Source organism: Mauremys reevesii, linkage group 25, assembly GCF_016161935.1.
Source record: "Mauremys reevesii isolate NIE-2019 linkage group 25, ASM1616193v1, whole genome shotgun sequence".
Classification (NCBI taxonomy): domain Eukaryota; kingdom Metazoa; phylum Chordata; order Testudines; family Geoemydidae; genus Mauremys; species Mauremys reevesii.
The window spans coordinates 10,973,540-10,996,623 of record NC_052647.1 but is presented as its reverse complement, the minus strand read 5'-3'; the positions used below and the strand labels follow the sequence as shown (position 1 = coordinate 10,996,623).

At 54.7% G+C, this 23,084-nt stretch overlaps 1 protein-coding gene across 11 annotated transcripts in view; it reads left to right on the top strand.

The window, feature by feature from the left end:
- CACNA1A (calcium voltage-gated channel subunit alpha1 A) overlaps nucleotides 1–23,084 on the top strand; it is a 161,245-nt gene that overhangs the window by 122,320 nt on the left and 15,841 nt on the right. For 8 of the 11 annotated variants that reach the window (XM_039513834.1, XM_039513833.1, XM_039513832.1 and 5 more), the window contains 7 exons: nucleotides 1,118–1,214; nucleotides 9,413–9,518; nucleotides 11,194–11,301; nucleotides 11,915–12,015; nucleotides 12,353–12,462; nucleotides 12,812–12,950; nucleotides 18,762–18,875. In XM_039513834.1, coding sequence (XP_039369768.1) covers nucleotides 1,118–1,214; nucleotides 9,413–9,518; nucleotides 11,194–11,301; nucleotides 11,915–12,015; nucleotides 12,353–12,462; nucleotides 12,812–12,950; nucleotides 18,762–18,875 — 775 coding nt within the window. Of the gene's footprint in view, nucleotides 1–1,117; nucleotides 1,215–2,134; nucleotides 2,232–9,412; nucleotides 9,519–11,193; nucleotides 11,302–11,914; nucleotides 12,016–12,352; nucleotides 12,463–12,811; nucleotides 12,951–18,761; nucleotides 18,876–23,084 lie in introns of all 11 variants that reach the window. The other 3 variants (XM_039513838.1, XM_039513836.1, XM_039513831.1) reach the window with 1 other exon arrangement.

Genomic DNA, 23,084 nt, shown 5'->3' with positions numbered 1-23,084 from the left:
GTGTCCCGTGGTGCCCCGGGCTCTCCCATTATTACAGCGCATTGTGAAGTGGGTAACAGCTTGCAGAATTGCTGACTGGATGGAAAACACAGGGCTGTTTTCCTCCCCCGCCCTGAGTCCCCATATGCTCTGCAGAGACACCACACAGTCACCGCTAGGTGACACAATCAGCAGTGCCAGGGAGAAGCCGCCAGCTAGACACAGGGCGTTCGGGGATGTACCCCCATCCCGACTCCTCTGCCCCTGGTGTATCCTCTGCGGAGGATTCCTGGAGTGTCGTGTTCGGTTCTGTGCCAGGGGGCCGCCACCCCAGGCGTTGTGCTGTCCCATGTCGTCCCTGTGCCCTGTTCCGTTTCTCGGAAATGCCCGTTGTTTCCAGGTTTAAGGTGTTTGTCTACGCTGCCAACCCTACCTGGCAAGCCCTGCCAAGCCCAGCAGGAGGAGCTCCCAACCGGCCCCCGAGTCCGATCTCGTGCCACTGGGGGGTAGACATAAACCCTGCCCCCGCCTTGGCACGAGGGTCCTTTGCATATGAGTGACACCCCTCCCCCAGCACAGTGTCGGGTCCTGATCCCAAACCCATTGGAGTCAGGGGCAGCCGTTGCATTGACTTCACTGGGCTTTGCGTCAGGCCCCGGGAGAGGCCTATGGGTCTGAAAACAGCAGGGAGCCTGGACCCCCGGTTCTGTCCCCAGCTCGGGATGGGATGTGGGGTTTAGAGCAGAGGGGGCTGGGAGCCAGGACTCGGGTTCTGTTGCCAATTCTGCTGATGGCTCCCTGGGTGACCTTGAATAAGTCACTGCCCCCCACCCTGCAGCTCCATGCCTCAGTTTCCCCGAAAACAGACCCACCTCCCAGGACATCTTAGCCAGCTATGGTCTGGAGTAGCGATTTTAACACCAGGCCTCTACTCTGCCAAGGCCAAGCGCCCTCAGCTCCCACTGGAGCCCACAGGAATGTGTATCCAACCCCCCACCCCCAAGGTCAGTCCAGGCAGGTTGCCTAGCTGGCCTGGGCAGCCATTCCTGGCAGCCTTGCTGTGATCTGTGTGTACATGACCGTTTGTGTGTGTCTCGCCCTGTAGCATCTGCACTAATCCCCTGTATTCTTCTTGCAGTGGCCGAATTCATTATAAGGATATGTACAGTTTATTACGTGTTATCTCTCCCCCACTGGGCTTAGGCAAGAAATGCCCTCATAGGGTTGCTTGCAAGGTTTGACTTACACTAAAACCTGCTAGCATCAACGGAATGAATGTTGCTTATGGTTTCTTTAATATATATATTTCATATATATATATACACACACATCTCGGTATCCTGCACTTCTCCAGGAGTAACCCACTCACGTCCTTAGCACACAGAATGCGTACGAGGATGCCGTCCGCCCAGTACCGCATGGAGCATCTCGGTGATTTTGAACCCTTTCTGCTTGCTGTCAGCTGAAGCTAGGCACTGAGGATCTGTACCACTGTATCTCTACACCCCCCCCCCCACCTCCACCACCCTTCGCACATTGAGTTTTTTCATCTGGGGAGGACGGAAACTGCATTGATACCTCTGCCATTTATCCCTTCCCTCCCCCCCTCCGTCCACCACCTCCCCCCCCCCCTGCCCGCCCACCACCTTCTCCAGCATTGGCAAAGAGGTGTGCTCAAAGCTAAATCTCTCTCTCTGCCCTGTTCTTTGCTACAAAGACGGCCCGATCCTGCAGTCCTCCCTCCCAGAACACCAGGAGGAATTTTGGCTAAAGGACTCCAGGAGCCCAGCACATCACTTAAGCATGTGCCTACACTCATTTCTCTTAAGCAAGGGCAGAATGCGGTGCCCCCTGAAGGCAATGGACAAACTGCCATTGATTTCACTGGGCAGTGGATCGATGGGAGCTTAAGTGCTTTGCTGAATCAACTGTTCCCTTCCCCCCACCCCCAAAGCTGGCTAGTTACACGGAGGAATGAAAGGTGTGTGAGCTCTCGCTCTTTCTGCTGAGAAGCAGCGAAGTAATCTTGGCATTTTTTTCTTCCATTTTTTTTCCGTCCTTTCTTTTGAAATTGATTTAAAATATTTTTTTCTTCTTTGCATCTCTCTCTTGTCTATTTTTTCGTGCCTTTTTTTTTTTTCCTTTCCGCTACCAGGGGCCGGATGACTTTCACGGATATGTATGAGATGCTGAGGCATATGTCTCCACCCCTTGGGTTAGGGAAGAAATGCCCACCCCGGGTTGCTTATAAGGTAGAATAAATTAAAAAGGCAAAAACATGCAAATCAAATTCACTTAATTTTTTTTTAATTTTTTTTAACCAAAACATTTTTTTAAAACCTCAGCCTATACAATATCTTTTTATACATTTCTTTGTGTTTTTTTCCTTGATCAAATCTCTTAAATAGTACGGTGTGTCCGTTTGAGTCCGTTAGCATTTCATGTTTCAGAGACTCCATTATGGCAAGTCAGCTGGGGTGGGTAAGAACTGAAGTCCAAGGTGCATGTTAATTCTCTACAAGCCCCTTTTTAAGGATTCCTTCTTCCCTTCCTTTTTTTATTCGGTGGAAGAGACATTGCTTTAAAACGTTAATTCCCCCACCCCACCCCACCCCTGTCCAACCCTTCTCTGTAGGATGATCCGTACAGCTCTGACCGACCTGTCACGTCTCAGTCATTAAAGATTTCCTCAATGGATGGGAGACAGGTGGATGGAAATTGAAAGGTTCCAGTTCAAAGCTGGACAGTGGGAAGAGGGCAGGGGTCATAAATCCCTCTTGGGTCTGATCTAGAACCCATTGAAGTCAGTGGAGACTTTCCACTGAGTTCGTTGTGGTTTAGGTCAGGCCGAGGATGAGAATCTAATAGGTTGGCCAGGGAAGGAAAGGCGACTCAGGCGATACAGCAGCACCATGGCTCAGAGTATCTGGTCCATTCCTTTCACAGAATGATCAGTGAGGACTGATTGCAAGTCCTGGGATGGGAGGGAACGGTCGTAGTCAAGGCAGTGGATTTTAAAGGGTCGCTCTCATTAGCATCAGAGGAGCTCGTAGACATCACAGTCAAGATCGGGGATCATTGTCCTCGGCGCTGTAGAAACACACAGGCCAGAGTTTTCAAAAGAGCTCAGCACCGATTGAATCTGTTCACACCGAGACGTTTACCGGTATAACACCCCATGTGGAACCTCAAATTCTGACATTAGAGTGCCTTTCTCTGGGTCATTTTGAACAAGCACCAGAAAGCAGACAAAGGGCCTCTGATTGCGGAATAAGAGTTGGGAGTTGCACTGGTGCGACGCTCGCGGTATGGGTATACCAGTGTAGTTACGCTGGTAAATTGCCCCAGGTAGATGAGCGTTTGGGCACTGAAATAAGTAGCCGTATTTTCAAACATTCTGACGCCTACCCAGGAGTGAGCTACTGAGTTCTGGCCTCGTTGGACAGTCTGGGTCCAGTGGTGAGTGCCGAGCCCTGGGAAATCTCGCCAACGCTTAGGCTTCACCCAGTCTACCATCCATAGGCATTCACCGTAATTCCTTGGGGATCCAGTGGAAGCTGTTTCCTCGGATGCGAAGATCCGACTGCAGTGTTTCCAACATTGCAGCTGGGGGTTAGATCCTGGAAGTGAAATTGACTCTTGGAGGCAGCTGTGCCTAGTGATTCAGCAGCATGCTGGGGTGCAGCAGAACTTGGGTCAGTTCCTTGCAATGTCTTAGATTCACTGGGTGAACATAAGCTAGTGATGGCTCTGTGCCTCAGTTTCCTCACCTTTCAAAGTATGAGAAGCTGAACACCCTCAGTGGTAGAAAGGAAATTAGATGCTTAGTTTCTTTCAAGTTTTAATCATCTTAATTGTGATCTGTAACCTAGACCGGGGATTTGTTTTCAAAATATCAGATTTGTTTGGCTTTTTTTGCCTGACAATGACCAGTGACACCATATTTCTGACCTTATTGCTGTACAAAGAACCACGGCATGCGCCCCAGAAGTCCTAGTGACACCCACAGATGTGTGGGTGCTGCAACTCGAGTGTTATAGTTGCTCTCAGTCAAGCTGCGTTGACTCCAGAGGAGTCACTTGAGTGTGGATAACTCGGGCTAACTGCAGTGAAGATCTGCCCAAGGCCTAAAGATGTGATTTGAAACGTAGCTAAAGATGTAACAAGATTCTGTTGCTGGAAGTTGAAGCTGGACAGGTGTAGATTTAGGCACACGTTTTTAATGCGGTAATTAACCGTTAGCATGATTTACCAAGGATTGGGATGGATTCTCCAGCATTGGCCGTGTTTAAATCAAGATTGGATGGGTTTTTTTTTCTAAAATATCGGCTTGAGTTCAAACAGGGACGTCCCATGGCCTGAGTTCTACAGGAGGGTCAAGCCGGATGGTTGAAATGGGCCCCTCTGGCCACAGGCTCTAGGATTGAAATTCTGTGAAAAAACCCGTGGGAAAGGCTGCGTGGACTTGAAACCGGGCTGGTTTTTGTTCAGCTCAAGTCGGTGACCTGGAACGATGGCCTCAGGGCTTGTCTGCAGAGGGAAGTTCTTGTGGAAGCTGGTAGAGTGTGAATCTGGCAGTGTGGCCTAGAGGGTAGAGCCACTGGACTGGGACTCAGGAGAGCTGGGTTCCAGCTCTGTGACTAGCCAGTCGCTTCCCTCTCTGTGCCGCAGTGATAATGAGGCCGACCTCCGTGGTTACCTGCTTTGAGATCTGATGGAGAAGAGCTCGGGGTTGTTATTACTGGTCTAGCTGCAGCAGGATAGTGATGCTGCCGTAGCTGTGCCGGTCAATCTCCCCACAGAGACAAGCTCTAAGGTCCCAGTTTTGCAACCGAAGCAGAGAAGTCAGTGGGCTTCCACATAGGTGCAGGGCTCTACCCACGTGATCAGCTTGGCAGGAGCTAATTTCATCCCTGGGATTAAGCAGGTGAAGCTGCAGCAGTTTCCATTGCAGATGAGCCTGCTCAGGCCAGGGCTGAACATGGTGCCAGTGTCAGAGAGCAGTCGGTTGTGATCTCCAGGCCACCTCCTTCGAAAGCCCCAGTTCTCTGCCGGGGAAGCTGGTCCCCATCTGTCATCAGCCCTATGGGGAACTCCCTTGTGCTGCTTTCAAAAATCTCCTCCACCAGAGACAGTATTAACAGCTACTAACCTTTCTCTCTCGGCCCCTTTTCATCCCCGGCCTCCTTTCTCTGTCAATGCAGTTCTCACCTGTCTAGCAGCTTCTCTCCTCTTCCCCTCACATTCGGTCTTTCCCATCTCTGGGTCTCACCTCGCCTCCATTCTCTCTCCCTGCCCCCACTCCTGCCTTTCCCCCGCCTTGGAAGCTAGAACTGCCCTCCAGGGCGATTTTGGAGGGTTCCCATTTATGACTGTGGATCCATAACCCACGGCTTCCCCCCTCTCTCTTTTCTTCCGCTGTCGCAGGCCCCCTCATTGCTCCTGCAGCCACCCAGCGCTCACCGTGTCTATCCCCCATGCGTGGTGTCCCTGTGCGTCTGTCTGTCCGTGCCCAGTAGGGTTCAGCCCATTGGCAAAGTCCATTGTCCCTACACCAGGCTTGGGAAGGCTGGTCCCGGGGTGCGTTCTCAGAAGCAGAGAGTTTGCTCCTGCCCCTATCCCAGGCTGCCGGCCAGAACAGAACCGGAGTCCTTCCAGCACCTGAACCACAGGCCTCTCCCATCTGAGCTAAAGGAACAACTCCCCCTGCTGCAGGGCCAGCCAGGATCACACACAGCCGCCTGGCCGGGTGGCAGGGGCTTCTAAGGACCAAGATGGGTCAGGGCCTGACTCTTGCAGCCACTTTAGGCCGGGTCTGTGAGCTGTACTGGCAAGCCTGTCTGCTGGAGACGCAGCGCCTGCCAAGACAGCTTAGACCAGTTCCCCAGATATCGGCAAAAGACTCCTCTGCCGGTGTAACCAGGTCTACACCAGGGCCTTTGCCAGTATGGAAATCACATTAAAAAAAGTCACATCCCTAAGTGTGGTTACTGGGTCGGCAACATTTTCGGGTGTAAGCCGGAGCCCGGCTCCCCACGCTGACACCCGTTGAACTCCGTCGGGGTGTGGGTCTGTTACGCGATGCCAGCGCGATTCCTAGTAGGGCCACTGCTCCGTGGCTGTGAAGGTGCCTTGTAGCTGTTCCCATGTGGGAAGGGGGAATAAGCCATATTGACACCAGGCGCCTTTATCTTGGTAGAATTGCATCGTACTAGGGGGTGAACCGGTGTAGCGATATTGGGAAGAGTCACACCCCTGCTATTACTGGGACAAATGCTGGCCTCCATGGGAATCAGGCCCTCAGTGATGGACACTACAGAGAAACTGAAGAGAGCCCGGTGAGGTGTGGGCGAAGGAAAGGAGGTGTAGGTCTGAGTTCTGTGGGGCAAACGGGATCGTTGGAAGCGGCTGGCACAGCTCTGTCGGGTTCCCACCTCTTCACATCCCTGACTGACCAAGCTATGCCAGCAAAAGCCTGTAACATTGACCTGGCCTTGTCTTTGCCTCCTACTTTCTGAGCCTTTAGAGTTACGCCCAGGTCACATTTTCCTCCAGCACCACAAGGGCTGGGAACATCCTTTTTTCTTTCGCATGAAAGCTGAGGTTGTCCCATGACTCCAGGAGCTGGGGCTTTAAGAGAGATGGCAGCACGGAGCAGCTCAGGGCAGGCAAGGGTTCTACCCTGAGCCTTCACACTGGACATTGACTGAGGTGTTTGTCCTGGTGCAACCACATGGGTTAGGGGAGTGGGTTTTAACGACGGTAGCTGTAACAGTAGAACTCCTAGTGTGGACACAGCTATACTGAGATAAAAGCATCTTAAACCAGTATAACTTACTGCCTTTCCCTTATGTAAATAGCTTTACTGGTATAAGCAACTTTATACGGTGCGTCCACACTAGGGAATTGTACTGCATTAACTGGACCCATCAGAAAAGGAGAAGGCTGATGTATATGATGCTAGTGTAGCAATGGGACTGAGGACTCGTCTCTCTTCCTGCATCTGGGAGGAGGGTGATGTCTAGTGGTAAGAGCAGGGACTCAGGACTCCCAGGTTCTGTTCTTGGCTAGGGGAGGGAATGTGGTTAGAGGGTTGAATTGAGTGTGAGGATTCCCAGGTTCTATTCCCAGCTCTGCCATTTGCCTCCTGGGTAAGTCACTTCCCCTGGCTGTGCCTCAGTTTCCCCATTTTACAGAGCTCCTCAGACGGCAGGTGCAATAGATTTGCACCATGTTGTTTTTACTCAGTAGCCTCTCCTCAGCCTGCCCATCAGTCCTTGCTCCTCCGCTCCCCTCACTCTATCTGAAACCTGCTGGGTTCTCCATTCAGTCCACCTGGGTGTCTCATACCTGCTGAGTCTTTTCCATGCCCTCCCTTGGCTCACTCCATGACAGCTGCTGTCCAGAAAACCATTGTGAGAGGAGCACTGGTGCTGTGTGGAGGGGTCTTGGCTGATTGTGATCCCTCTGGGATCCAGGCAGCTCCATCCCAGACCCAGCCTGGTCCCTTCTACCTCAAGAGAACCGTGTTATGGGCCAATCCTGCCCAGTGTTGGGTGCCTGCCCAATGAGAGCACCATGCGGATGACCTGGCTCTTCCAGGGTCACTCGACAAGGTTAGCGGGTAACATGGTTTGGCCGGTCCATGCCTCCCTCCCTGCAGAGCCATGCATGTGCCAGGACATTCTGGGAAAATCCAGGCCCATCTCCTATCATGCTTCGCCATGGAGGATGGTGGGTGCTTTTCACACAGTGCGATGCATTTTGGGAAGGTCTGGCAGAGACCTGGGAGGCTGGGTGTGTCCAACTACCCTGACCCTACCATGGCCACACCTGGATAATCAGGCAGGGTCCTGGGGGGGACCAGCGACAATACAGCAACTCCAGCCCAAGTGGGATTTGAACCTAGCTCAGGGATGTGGCAAACGTCCCATGAGCCGAACCACAGAGCAGTGATCAGGACCACGTAGTACTGTTGCTGGGGCCTTGGGGTGCCCAATCGCTGACAGGCTGAAAACGCAGCACAGGTGAAAGTGTCCTGAGCCCGGAGGGGGAAGATGGGGGCTCCTTCCCCGAACCATGGGGCAGTGTGGAGCTGCACCCCCTCACTCTAATCCCTGACACAGCACCTCCGTGCTTGATGCTGATCTCTGCAGCTCGCAGTTTTCTGGACGTCACGCTTGGATGGACCTTCATGCTAATTTTCTCTTCATCCTCCCTGTCTGTCCTACTCCCCCCACTCTCTCTGTCTTTTCCCTTCTCGTTTTGCTGTCCCTCCCACCTTCGTCAGTTACATCCCTTTAAAGACCGGAAGAGACCCCGTCCCCCAACCCCATCTCCATATGGTCCACAGCCTTATCTTAGCTAATGCACTGGTCGGCCACTGTCCAATCCAACCCGAAGCATCTTGTTGCCCAAGAGCCTGAACTCTGAGGAATGCCGAGTTTCTGTCGATTTTTTTCATTTCTTCCCTTCGCACCTTGAGGACGCACCCATTCTTTGCACAAAACCTGCGGGCCTCTCACTCTAGAGCAGTCTATACCAGAGCTATGAATGAGTCTCGATGTGTTCTCTGGGAATGCTGCATGCTGCATGCCGCTGCATGAGCCCTGGCATGGCGCTGGCTTGCCTGTTGGATGGGAGCGGCTGCATCCCGTGCAGTGAGCACTGACTATCGCTCCCCTGTTTTCCTTTGCTGATGCCGAGTGCGCTGCTGCCTTGCAACGTGGAGTTTGTGTTTCTTTCTTTGTTGATTTCTTTATCTTAATTTTAATTTTAAAAAAAAAAAGTCCATGAGCCCTTTGGAAAGAACTCTGGGGAAGGCGGGGAGGGATTCAACCCAGAGAGGAAGGGGGGGTCTAGAGGTTGGAAGAGGACTTCTGGGTTCTCTGCCCAGTTGTTGGAGGGGCTTGGTGTCTAGTGGTTAGAGAAGGGAGCTAGAAGTCAGGTCTCCTGGGTTCTAATCTTGGCTCTGGGTTGGGAATGTTGAATAGTGGTTAAAGCAGGAGCCTGAGCCAGGACTCCTGGGTCCTATTCCCAAATCTGCCACTGTGTATAATGGGGAGACAGTTGCCTCCGTTTCCCCATCTCTAAAATGGGGATAATTCTGGCCCGCCCACCAGTGGCTGAGGTTTAATCCCCAAATGCCAGCAACACACTCTGAGATCCTCAGCTGGACGGAGACAGGTATAGGCCAAGGATGCGTGTTGTAAAGGGAATGCCTCATTCATTGGCATTGGGTACCCAGGTAGGCCCATCAGCATCCAGAAGGGATGGGGGAGGGGTGTTGGTTAGCAAGAATTGGGGATCCCCCGAGCACTGAACCCGGTGGCACCTCAGAGTTCTCCCCAGGGCTCCCCTGTTTTGAAACTCACACTGGCCTCTGGGGTGGGGGGGCCGTGAGGATGACGCGCATCTGCTTGCCCCTCTGCAGAGGCTGCTCCGCATGGACCTGCCTGTGGCTGATGACAACACCGTCCACTTCAACTCAACCCTCATGGCTCTGATCAGGACTGCGCTGGACATCAAGATCGCCAAAGGCAAGTGTGAGGCTCTGGCCCTGGGGCAGTGGTGTGGGGAGCTGGCTCCTCTGCAGGGTGGGGTCTTACCCGCAGGAGCCTCACCTTCAAAAGGAAATCCACGACTGCTCCAGTCCTGCTCTCTCCCAGCAGGGGGCGCTGCAGGGAGCAGGGCAGGAGCACTGGCTGTGGGGGAGCTCCCGGCTATTCCAGCAGGGGGCGCTGTATTGAACAGGGCAGGAGCGCTGGCTGTGGGGGAGCTCCCGGCTACTCCAGCAGGGGGCGCCGTATTGAACAGGGCAGGAGCGCTGGCTGTGGGGGAGCTCCCGGCTATTCCAGCAGGGGGCGCTGCAGGGAGCGGGGCAGGAGTGCTGGCTGTGGGGGAGCTCCCAGCTATTCCAGCAGGGGGCGCTGTATTGAACAGGGCAGGAGCGCTGGCTGTGGGGGGAGCTCCCGGCTATTCCAGCAGGGGGCGCTGCAGGGAGCGGGGCAGGAGTGCTGGCTGTGGGGGGAGCTCCCAGCTATTCCAGCAGGGGGCGCCGTATTGAACAGGGCAGGAGCGCTGGCTGTGGGGGAGCTCCCGGCTACTCCAGCAGGGGGCGCTGCAGGGAGCGGGGCAGGAGTGCTGGCTGTGGGGGAGCTCCCGGCTATTCCAGCAGGGGGCGCTGTATTGAACAGGGCAGGAGCGCTGGCTGTGGGGGGAGCTCCCGGCTATTCCAGCAGGGGGCGCTGTATTGAACAGGGCAGGAGCGTTGGCTGTGGGGGAGCTCCCGGCTACTCCAGCAGGGGGTGTTGTATTGAACAGGGCAGGAGCGCTGGCTGTCGGGGAGTTCCCGGCTACTCCAGCAGGGGGCGCTGTATTGAACAGGGCAGGGGGCGCTGGCTGTTGGGGAGCTCCCGGCTGCTCCAGCAGGGGGCGCTGCAGGGAGCAGGGCAGGAGCGCTGGCTGTGGGGGAGCTCCCGGCTGCTCCAGCAGGGGGCACTGCAGGGAGCAGGGCAGGAGCGCTGGCTGTGGGGGAGCTCCCGGCTGCTCCAGCAGGGGGCACTGCAGGGAGCAGGGCAGGAGTGCTGGCTGTGGGGGAGCTCCTGGCTACTCCAGCAGGGGGCGCCGTATTGAACAGGGCAGGAGCGCTGGCTGTGGGGGAGCTCCCGGCTACTCCAGCAGGGGGCACTGTATTGAACAGGGCAGGGGGCGCTGGCTGTTGGGGAGCTCCCGGCTGCTCCAGCAGGGGGCACTGCAGGGAGCAGGGCAGGAGCGCTGGCTGTGGGGGAGCTCCCGGCTACTCCAGCAGGGGGCGCCGTATTGAACAGGGCAGGAGCGCTGGCTGTGGGGGAGCTCCCGGCTGCTCCAGCAGGGGGCACTGCAGGGAGCAGGGCAGGAGCGCTGGCTGTGGGGGAGCTCCCGGCTGCTCCAGCAGGGGGCACTGCAGGGAGCAGGGCAGGAGCGCTGGCTGTGGGGGAGCTCCCGGCTACTCCAGCAGGGGGCGCCGTATTGAACAGGGCAGGAGCGCTGGCTGTGGGGGAGCTCCCGGCTGCTCCAGCAGGGGGCGCCGTATTGAACAGGGCAGGAGCGCTGGCTGGGGGGGGAGCTCCCGGCTGCTCCAGGGAGCAGGACAGTAGCACTTTCACTGGGGATCTGATATTTTGGGGCTCCGATGCCCAGCCGCTGACTTTCTCCCCGGCTGGTGCCTTCCAGGAGGAGCCGACAAGCAGCAGATGGACGCCGAGCTGCGGAAGGAGATGATGGCCATCTGGCCCAACCTCTCCCACAAGAACCTGGATCTCCTTGTCACCCCTCACAAATGTGAGCCTCCCTGCTTGTTCCCCGCGCTCTCCCCATGCTCGGCAGACCCCCTGGCTCCCTGGCATGGGAACTTCCCTGGGAAGGGCGTAGCACAGCCCCCCATTAGCCAGGTCACTGCTGCCCAGCAGGGTGAGCTGCGCAGGGCTGAGCACGCTGGCCCATGCCCATTCTGTGCCTTGGGAGAGAGACGTGTGTCCTGGTTAGTGCGAGTGGCTGGGAGTCAGGACTCCTGGGGTGTGGGAAGGGAGTGATGTCTAGTGGTTAGAGCATCAGGACTCCTGGGTTCTATCCCAATGTGCCACTGACTTTCTGGGTGACTTTTGGCGAGCTGAGCCCTGCAGACTCCCAGCCACTCAGCACAGTTCAGGTCCATCGGTCCGTCCATCCGTCCCCAGGGATCTGTCTGGTCTGCAAAGCCCCTTATCTCTCTGGCATCTCTACTCCTTGCTGTGCCCAGGGCCCCATCTTCCCCACCACCAGTGGGGCGCTCGGCTTTGGAGACCAGAGCCTGAGAGGGTTGAAATTCTCGGGGGAGTTGGGCTGCTTCATGCTGGGCCAGGGCAGGGGGGGCTGCTGATAATGCCCAGCCTCTCTCCCTTCCTGCCTCCCCCAGCCACGGACCTGACAGTGGGGAAGATCTACGCCGCTATGATGATCATGGAGTACTACCGGCAAAGCAAGGCCAAGAAGCTCCAGGCCATGAGGGAGGAGCAGGTACGTCCCCTGGGGTTCAGTTCCTGGCTCGCCCACTGACTCACTTGAGTAAGCCCCTTCGCCGCTCTGTGCCTCGGTTTCCCCCTACACGGGGCTGGTCAGGCAGACTCACCTCCTGGCAGTGGGTAGGGTGGAGCTGCCTGTGAAGTGCATCAAGAGACCCTCAGGTGAAAGCTGCTACCACAGTGAAATGCTCCTCCCCTGGGCTGGAGGTTTGAGCCCAGCATCCCAGCCAGGGGGAAGGAGGGTGCCCTGCCCTGCCCTGGCTGGCTTGGGAGCCTCCTCACAGCTTTTTCCTTCACATAAGCTGGTCTGACGCCTCCTGTGTTCCCTGCAGAACCGAACGCCGCTCATGTTCCAGCGTATGGAGCCGCCGTCCCCCACCCAGGAGGGGGTCCCGGGGCAGAACGCTCTCCCGTCCTCCCAGCTGGACCAAGGGGGTGGCCTGTAAGTCCTGTGCATTCTCTGTGTGGTTGTCCTGCCCCGCTCCCTACAGCACCGCTTGCTGGAGAGCCCAGGACCGGCATAGCCAGGAGCTCCCCCCACAGCCAGAGCTCCTGCCCCACTCCCCACAGCGCCCCCTGCTGGGAGAGGCAAGGACTGGAGGTCACCATACTTTGTGGACTCTCCCTGTGAGAGAGCCCAGGGCTGGAGCAGCTTCCTAGCTGCCAGAGAAGCTGGGTGATGCTGGCTTGGCTCTGTTAACGGCAGATGCGCTGCCTGCAGCGCTGTTAGCCTCACTAGCCGGCCCTCGCAGCACGGGGGCTACGGCCTGACTGCCTGTCTGCTCTGGCAGGAGTGCGCCTGAAGGGGGCATCAAGGAGAGCCAGTCCTGGGTCACCGAGCGGGCACAGGCCATGTTCCAGAAGACGGGCCCCTGGAGTCCAGAGCGAGGTCACCCCGAAGACGTGCCTAACAGCCGACCCAATTCCCAGGTGATCTATGGATCTGTGTCCTTGAACACGTTATCTGTCTATCTATCCCCATCCACCCCCTCTGTCTATCTATCCCCATCCACCCTCTATCTATCTATCCCCATCCACCCCCTCTATCTATCTATCTATCCCCATCCACCCCCTCTATCTATCTATCTATCCCCATCCACCCTCTATCTATCTATCTATCCCCATCCACCCCCTCTATCTATCTATCTATCCCCATCCACCCCCTCTATCTATCTATCTATCCCCATCCACCCCCTCTATCTATCTATCTATCCCCATCCACCCCCTCTATCTATCTATCTATCCATCCCCATTCACCCCCTCTATCTATCTATCTATCCCCGTCCACCCCCTATCTATCTATCCCCGTCCACCCCATCTATCTATCTATCTATCTATCTATCTATCCCCACCCCTCTATCTATCTATCTATCCCCATCCACCCCTCTATCTATCTATCCCCGTCCACCCCATCTATCTATCTATCCCCGTCCACCCCTCTATCTAGCTATCTATCTATCCCCATCCACCCCCTCTGTCTATCTATCCCCGTCCACCCCCTCTATCTATCTATCTATCTATCTATCTATCTATCTATCTATCTATCCCCATCCACCCCTCTGTCTATCTATCCCCATCCACCCCTCTGTCTATCTATCCCCGTCCACCCCATCTATCTATCTATCCCCGTCCACCCCTCTATCTATCTATCTATCTATCCCCGTCCACCCCTCTGTCTATCTATCCCCGTCCACCCCTATCTATCTATCTATCCCCATCCACCCCCTCTATCTATCTATCCCCGTCCACCCCATCTATCTATCTATCCCCGTCCACCCTCTATCTATCTATCTATCTATCCCCGTCCACCCCTCTGTCTATCTATCCCCGTCCACCCCTCTATCTATCTATCTATCTATCTATCTATCTATCCCCACCCCCTCTGTCTATCTATCCCTCCACCCCTCTATCTATCCATCCCCATCCACCCTCTATCTATCTATCTATCCCCATCCTCCCATCTATCTATCTATCTATCTATCTATCTATCTATCCCCATCCACCCCCGCTATTTATCTATCCCCCTCCACCCCCTCTATCTATCTATCTATCTCTATACACCCCCTCTATCTATCTATCTATCCCCATCCACCCCCTCTATCTATCTATCTCTATACACCCCCTCTATCTATCTATCTATCTATCTCTATACACCCCCTCTATCTATCTATCTATCCCCATCCACCCCTCTATCTATCTATCTATCCCCATCCACCCCCTCTATCTATCTATCTATCCATCCCCATCCACCCCCTCTATCTATCTATCTATCCCCGTCCACCCCCTCTATCTATCTATCCCCGTCCACCCCATCTATCTATCTATCTATCTATCTATCCCCACCCCCTCTATCTATCTATCTATCCCCATCCACCCCCTCTATCTATCTATCCCCGTCCACCCCATCTATCTATCTATCCCCGTCCACCCCCTCTATCTAGCTATCTATCTTTACCCATCCACCCCCTCTGTCTATAAATCCCCGGCCACCCCCTCTATCTATCTATCTATCTATCTATCTATCTATCTATCTATCTATCTATCTATCTATCCCCATCCACCCCTCTGTCTATCTATCCCCATCCACCCCTCTGTCTATCTATCCCGTCCACCCCATCTATCCATCTATCCCCGTCCACCCCTCTATCTATCTATCTATCTATCCCCGTCCACCCCTCTGTCTATCTATCCCCGTCCACCCCATCTATCTATCTATCCCGTCCACCCCATCTATCTATCTATCTATCTTTCCCCGTCCACCCCCTCTGTCTATCTATCCCCGTCCACCCCCTCTATCTATCTATCCCCGTCCACCCCCTCTATCTATCTATCTATCTATCCCCGTCCACCCTCTGTCTATCTATCCCCCCACCCTCTATCTATCTATCTATCTATCTATCTATCTATCTATCTATCTATCCCGTCCACCCCTCTGTCTATCTATCCCGTCCACCCCTCTATCTATCCATCCCCATCCACCCTCTATCTATCTATCTATCCCCATCCTCCCCATCTATCTATCTATCTATCTATCTATCTATCTATCTATCTATCTATCTATCTATCCCCATCCACCCCTATCTATCTATCCCCTGTCCACCCTCTATCTATCTATCTATCTATCTATCTATCTATCTATCTATCTATCTATCTATCCCCATCCACCCGCTCTTTCTATCTATCCCCGTCCACCCCATCTATCTATCTATCCCCATCCTCCCCATCTATCTATCTATCTATCTATTCCCATCCACCCCCTCTATCTATCCATCTATCCCCGTCCACCCCTATCTATCTATCTATCTATCTATCCCCGTCCACCCCTCTATCTATCTATCCCCATCCACCCCTCTATCTATCTATCCCCATCCTCCCCTCTATCTATCTATCCCCATCCTCCCCTCTATCTATCTATCTATCCCCATCCACCCTCTATCTATCTATCTATCCCCATCCACCCCTCTATCTATCTATCTATCCCCATCCACCCCTCTATCTATCTATCTATCCCCATCCACCCCTCTATCTATCTATCTATCCATCCCCATCCACCCCTCTATCTATCTATCTATCCCCGTCCACCCCTCTATCTATCTATCCCCGTCCACCCCATCTATCTATCTATCTATCTATCTATCCCCACCCCCTCTATCTATCTATCTATCCCCATCCACCCCTCTATCTATCTATCCCCGTCCACCCCATCTATCTATCTATCCCGTCCACCCTCTATCTAGCTATCTATCTATCCCCATCCACCCCTCTGTCTATCTATCCCTGTCCCCTCTATCTATCTATCTATCTATCTATCTATCTATCTATCTATCTATCCCCATCCACCCCTCTGTCTATCTATCCCCATCCACCCCTCTGTCTATCTATCCCCGTCCACCCCATCTATCTATCTATCCCCGTCCACCCCTCTATCTATCTATCTATCTATCCCCGTCCACCCCTCTGTCTATCTATCCCCGTCCACCCCCTCTATCTAGCTATCTATCCCCATCCACCCCCTCTGTCTATCTATCCCCGTCCACCCCATCTATCTATCTATCCCCGTCCACCCCCTCTATCTATCTATCTATCTATCCCCGTCCACCCCCTCTGTCTATCTATCCCCGTCCACCCTCTATCTATCTATCTATCTATCTATCTATCTATCTATCTATCTATCCCCTTCCACCCCCTCTGTCTATCTATCCCCGTCCACCCCCTCTATCTATCCATCCCCATCCACCCCCTCTATCTATCTATCTATCCCCATCCTCCCCATCTATCTATCTATCTATCTATCTATCTATCTATCTATCTATCTATCTATCTATCTATCTATCCCCATCCACCCCCTCCATCTATCTATCCCCGTACACCCCCTCTATCTATCTATCTATCTATCTAGCTAGCTAGCTAGCTATCTATCTATCTATCCCCATCCACCCCCTCTGTCTATCTATCCCCGTCCACCCTCTATCTATCTATCTATCTATCCCCGTCCACCCCCTCTATCTATCTATCTATCTATTCCCATCCACCCCTCTATCTATCCATCTATCCCCGTCCACCCCCTCTATCTATCTATCTATCTATCTATCCCCGTCCACCCCCTCTATCTATCTATCCCCATCCACCCCCTCTATCTATCTATCCCCATCCTCCCCCTCTATCTATCTATCTATCCCCGTCCTCCCCCTCTATCTATCTATCTATCCATCCCCATCCACCCCCACTATCTATCTATCCCCATCCACCCCCTCTATCTATCTATCTATCTAGCTATCCCCATCCACCCCATCTATCTATCTATCTATTCCAGGGGTAGGCAAACTTTTTGGTCCGAGGGCCACATCTGGGTATGGAAATTGTATGGTGGGCTGTGAATGGTCACGAAATTGCGGGTTGGGGTGTGGAGTGAGTGAAGGCTCTGTCTGGGGGTACGGGCTCTGTGGTGGGGACAGAAATGAGGAGTTATGGGTGTGGGAGGGGGCTCTGGGCTGGGGCAGGGGGTTGGGGTGTGGGTGGGGGCCTGAGAGCTCCAGCTGGGAGTGCAGGCTCTGGGGTGCAGGAGGGTGGGAGGGGGATCAGGGCAGAGGGTCGGGGTGCAGGCTCCAGGCAGCATTTTCCTCGAGCAGCTCCTGGAAGCAGCGGCATGTCCCCACTCCGGCTCCTACGCGGAGGCACAGCCAGGCGGCTCTACGCGCTGCCCTGTCCACAAGCACTGCCCCTGCAGCTCCCATTGGCCCCATTTGCTGGCCAATGGGAGCTGTGGGGGGCGACGCTTGGGGCAGGGGCAGCATGTGGAGCCCCCTTGCTGTCCCTATGTGTAGGAGCCAGAGGGGGGGACATGTGGAGCAAGCCCCTGACCGCGCTCCCCAGCAGGAGCTTGAGAGCTGGATTAAAACGTCTGAAAGGGTGAATGCTGCCCCCGGGTCATAGTTTGCCCAGCCCGATCTATCCCCGTACACACCCACCTGTCTATCCCCGTACACACCCACCTGTCTATCCCCGTACACACCCACCTGTCTGTCCCCGTACACACCCATCTGTCTGTCTGTCCCCGTACGCACCCACCTGTCTGTCCCTGTACACACCCACCTGTCTGTCTGTCCCCGTACACACCCACCTGTCTATCCCCGTACACACCCACCTGTCTATCCCCGTACACACCCACCTGTCTGTCTGTCCCCGTACACACCCATCTATCTGTCCCCGTACACACCCATCTATCTGTCTGTCCCCGTACACACCCATCTATCTGTCCCCGTACACACCCATCTATCTGTCTGTCCCCGTACACACCCACCTGTCTATCCCCGTACACACCCATCTGTCTGTCTGTCCCCGTACACACCCATCTATCTGTCCCCGTACACACCCATCTGTCTGTCTGTCCCTGTACACACCCATCTATCTGTCCCCGTACACACCCATCTATCTGTCTGTCCCCGTACACAGCCATCTATCTGTCTGTCCCTGTGCACAATCTGTCCATCCGAGTACACACCCATCTATCTGTCTGTCCCCGTACACAACTGTCTATCTGTCTGTCCGTCCCCGTATACACCCATCTATCTCTCTATCCCCGTACACACCCATCTCTGTCTCTCTCTCTCTCTGTATCTGTCCCCCACCCACTCCCACCGTTCTCCTGTTCAGGAGCGGGGGGCAGGTCTGACCCCTTAGGGCTGGGTTATGTGGAAAAGCTCAGTCTGAAGGCTAATCAGGCCTGGTCCCCCAGCTGACCACTTAGCCGTTCTCCAAGGGGTAATGAGAATGACAGATTCCCCACCCCGGCAGCCCCCGTCACCCCAGGCAGTTCCAGAGGCTCAGCTACAGTCAGCTGGGCAGGGTGTCTCAGGTGATTTCCGGCTGGTAGGGAATCCAGGATGCTGGGAGGAAGAACTGAGCCTGGGATTATGAATTTCAGCAGCAGTGTTCTCTGTGTCCTGACCAGAGCCAGGGACTAGGAGTCAGGACTCCTGGGATCTATCCCCAGCTCCAAGAGGACAGTGGGGTCTAGTAGTTAGAGCCAGGGGAGCTGCGTTATGTTCCCTAGACTGAGAGAGAAGTTAGATTGGGGGAGGGCTGGGAGTCAGGACTGCTGGGTTCTATTCCAGGGCACCCCTGATTTATGAAGGACTTCTGACAAGTCCCTGCCCCACTCTGTGCCTCAGTCTCCCTACCTGTAAAATGGGGGTGACGCTCCTCTACCAGGTGACCCTCTTTTTGCCTTGCCCTCTGCAGTCTGTGGAGATGAGAGAGATTGGGAAGGACGGCTACTCAGACAGCGACCACTACCTCCCCATGGAAGGGCACGGCCGGGCGGCCTCCATGCCGCGACTCCCCGCTGAAAACCAGGTGAGGGGCTTTTTTTTGGAACCATCCGGGGATTCCACTGGCCAAACACACTGACACCCCTGCTGGGAGCCAGGGTCGTCCCCCGAAAATGGGGAATTTCTCATTCAAGTGCGTTTCAAACGGGGAATCGCTCCCGGACTGATACAAAGTGAACCAATCCCTTGCGGGGACTCAGGATTGGGCCCAGATTGCAAGAGACGCCTTTCGAAATTCATCGCACCCGCGAGTGTCAGACCAGAAGAGACCATTAGAGCATCGAGGCTGACTGCCCGCCCGTCACCGGGGAGAGAACCTCGCCCAGATACCCCTGCACTGAGCCCAAGAACTTGTTTCTTGGCCCGTGTGGCAGCCCATCATGGCAGCTCTGCAGGGTTGTCTCCATTCAGAGGAGAAATTGACGGTCCGAGTCAGGGCTGTTCTTTGGCGTGATCTGGTTTTAGTTACAAAACATATTTACACCAAGTCCTGTTTCCCTGAACAACAGCAGGCGAGTGCCTTGTTCAGGAATCCCCAGTCTGCCACTTCAGTGGGCTCTGTCTCTCTGCTTCACTGCTACTGGCTTCCTGCCTCTTTGGGCGTCTTCTCTGCCCATTGAACCCTGGTTCTTAGCTGGGTTTTAGCCCAAACCCTCCTACCATCCACACAGAAAAGCCTCGGGCCTGGCTTGGGAAGGGCTTTACGTCCCGGCTGTTTGACTCGGTTGGGGATGAAAGTTAGAACCCAGGATCTGCTTTAACTCCGTCTGGAACCTGCTAGTTCTTCAGTGCCCTTCCCACAATTCCTCCTAACGGACAGATACGTTTCCTGCAATTGACTTGGAAAGAATCCCGCCGCCTCTCAGCAGACAGAGCCATGACGCACCTGGGTGAGGGCAGAACCCGTGAGGACAGAGGAATTCAGGTCAAGCTTTGCAGTGGGGATGCTCAAATCTGAATTAACCATGCAGAGAAGACAGGCCAGTCCACACAGGTTAGCTCTGATCGGCCTTTTGTCTTGGGCAGTCTCTCCATTGTCTGTATCTCTCTTTACTCCACAAAGGGGCTTAATTGCTCCTTCCCTTGAGTCTGAAGGAGCTCAGCACACCCAAATGTGGGACTGTCTGGCTTTATCTTCCAGCCAGTGGTGGCTCTTCTGCCTTTCCCTGCTAGAGTAAAGAGCCCTTCAGTGCCCCGGATTCTCTCCCCGACCCCCGTAATCAAATCACCTCGGACCTCTCGATCTTCTTGTTGATCAGCTCCTTACGTCTCTCCCTGCCAGGAAATTCTGCAGCCCTCGAATCGCCTTTATGACTCTCCTCTGCACCTTTTCCAGTTTTTCAGCATCATTTTTATAGTGTGGACGCTCCAGACCTGGACCCACTATTCCAGTATCAGCCTCACCAAAGCCTGATGGGAAAAATCACCTCCCAGCTCCTACTCAGTAAAAGTGACTTTGGACATTGCCTCCAGCAGCAATGCCACCTTGTGCTGAGAGCTGCTGGCAATTCGATTGCTAAGCAGGGAGACCTCGGGAAAGCCACAGCAGGTGTTGATTCAGCAGGGGCTGATGGGGAACGGAGGGGAGGAATGCTAGAAGGTTCTGTGCTGCAGGAGGTGATGCTTAAAGTCACAATCCATTGAGATGAGGCTGTTAAAAATCCCATTGCACTATGCCTAGGGGTTGGGAATTTGTCCCAGCCAGATTTCAATTTCAGCTGCTTCCCTAAGTTCCTCCTGTGATTCCAGTTGGATGCAGAATTCTCTCTTCATGTCTTTCCCTAAACTGCTGTGTAGCTTTGCTCTGCACTAAGCGGCTGCTGTGCTCCACCCCAGAGGTGGCTGCATTTTACCAACAGGTGAAATTGACCCTTCCTTTGGGAAAAGCAAGATTCTGTGCTGCCTCTCCCGAGAGCAAATGCATGGAAGGTGCAAGCCCACTTCAACCAGTGTAACCATGACAACAGCATCTCCAGAACCGTGTTGTTATGCTCTCCATAACCGTGAGATCCAAGCCATGGTCCATGTTACCGTGACACTGCAGTCTCTGTTACCATGACGTCGCAGACTGTTGCTGGGACAACAGCTCAGTAACCCTGACACTGCAGTTTCCCCTCCAGAATATCGATGAGTCGCAAGAGTCATTGTCTCACTTTGTATCAGTAACCAAAGCTTGCGAATAATATTATGACGTCACTTTTCTAGCGCCCCCCTCTGGTGACCAAAGGAGCAGCACGGGCAGGCCCCAAAGAGAGCCCTGTTCAGCAGCCTGCGCCAGAGGGGAGGTCGTTGTAACTGAGGGGCAGCTGAGGGAAATTAAAGGGGGAATGAAGCTATTTCTCCCAGGGAAGATGAAAGGATGAAAGGCTCAAAAAAAAAAAGAGGAATCGTGTAACGATGCAAAATTCTTCCTTGAGAGCAGCAGCAAAACGGGAGGAGGATTCTGTGGTCAGGAGAGCGGAGCCGAGACCTGGGCTGTAGAGCTGAGCCCAGCGTCGGCGGCTCCATGAAATGTTAAGAGGCAGTGTCATCTAATACACTAAGCAGGAGATTTTTTGAGCCGTGCACTCCTGGCCTCTTTCCTCGGCGATGGGAGAGATCATCTCTAGTGGTCAGAGCAGAGGACCGGGAGTCAGGACTCCTGGGTTCTCATCCCAGCTCTGCTGCTGCCTCACCGTGTGACCTGGGGCAAGTCACCTCCCCTGTCTGTGCCTCAGTTTCCCCATGTTCAAAACGGGGCGATCTGGCTTACCAGCCCGGTGGGTGGGAGCATTGTGAGGTGTAACGTGTTGCTTTGAAGCTGTTGGGTGGGATTTGCCTCTCGGTTCCACACAGGGCTGAGAGCCAACCCTGGCCTGTCCTGTTACATGCACGTCATTGACGACGGTGACCGTCTCCCTCTGCTGAAGGCGAACTCATACTGTCGCAATGCATCTGAGCGCAGCGCAGCCACCATCTGAGCAAAGACCATTTGCCACTGCCGGTTCCATCGAGCTTATAACATGAGCTTCCCATGTTGGCATGAAGCATGCTTCAGAGCAACAGAACCGCCCTCCCCCCCCCCAGGCTCCCAGGGTGCGGTGCCCCCGCCCATCCTGGGCACCTTCCCAACGCCACGACCCTGAGAGTGGCTTGGGGGACGGGGTGTTGGTAAGCAGTCCCAAAGCAGCTGCCATTCTTAGCGAGCCGAGGAGCATTTACCGTAGCGCTGAGTATTCCCGTGTGGGTGGGAGAGCGGCGTGTGTGTGCGAGGGACAGCAGTGACATGGCGCAACCTCAAGATTAAAAACTCCCGTCACCTCCGATACTTCTTTAGCCTGAGAAGTTTGTGTCTCACCTGCCAAATTCTCCCTCGGTTTATGCCCCTGATAGAGCGTGGCCTAGAGGGCGCAAATCCACAGCGGATCCCTTGCCTGGCAGGGATTTCTACCCGGCTGGTGGCAGATCTGAGCTACCGGGAGCTGGTCCCCCCAAAATGGCCTGACCTTTAAGGGGATCGGGGGGCGGGTCCCACTGCCAGACACCAGCTGGGCCTGGGTGCTGTGGAGCTAGAGGGACACCTAGTGGCCACTGTGAGGCAGGCTCGGTCAGACCCTTGCTAGGGCCCAGCACGCGGCTGGAGGAGATTTGCTCTGATTTTCATTTCTGTTTTGCATGAGCTTTGTGGGCAGCCATTGACCTCTGGCCCAGGGCGGGAGGAGGGCGAGACACCTGTTAAAGGCTGCACTGTTCCTTAGGGGCCGAAGGAAGGAGGGGAAGGGGCTTGGGTCCACCTCCACCCCTCAAGCTGGCCCTTGGGCCCGACACCCTAGGCTGGGCTAGGAGAGTGGGGAGCCCAGTGCGGTAGGTGGGCCAGGCCACGCACCATCCCACACAGCCAGGGAGATGCAGGGGGGTCAGGGAGGCTGCTCCTGAAACAGGAGCAGGAGACCTGATTCCCACAGCGCTGGTCCAGCTCCGTCCTGCCCCCATGGCAACCCAGAGGCCCAGCCAACAGACCCTGAACTGATTAGTGTTCCCTACACGTCGTGTGGCCTAATGGTTAGAGCAGAGGGGGCTGGGAGTCCAGATTCCTGGGTTCAGTATCCAGCTCTGGGAGGGGAGTGGGGTCTAGTGGTTAGAGCTGGGAGCCAGGATTCCTGGGGGGGTCCTGTCTCTGTCACTGACTCAGTGTGTGACCTTAGGTGAGTCCCTTCCCCTCTCTGTCTCCATCACCCCATCACTGAAATCCTTC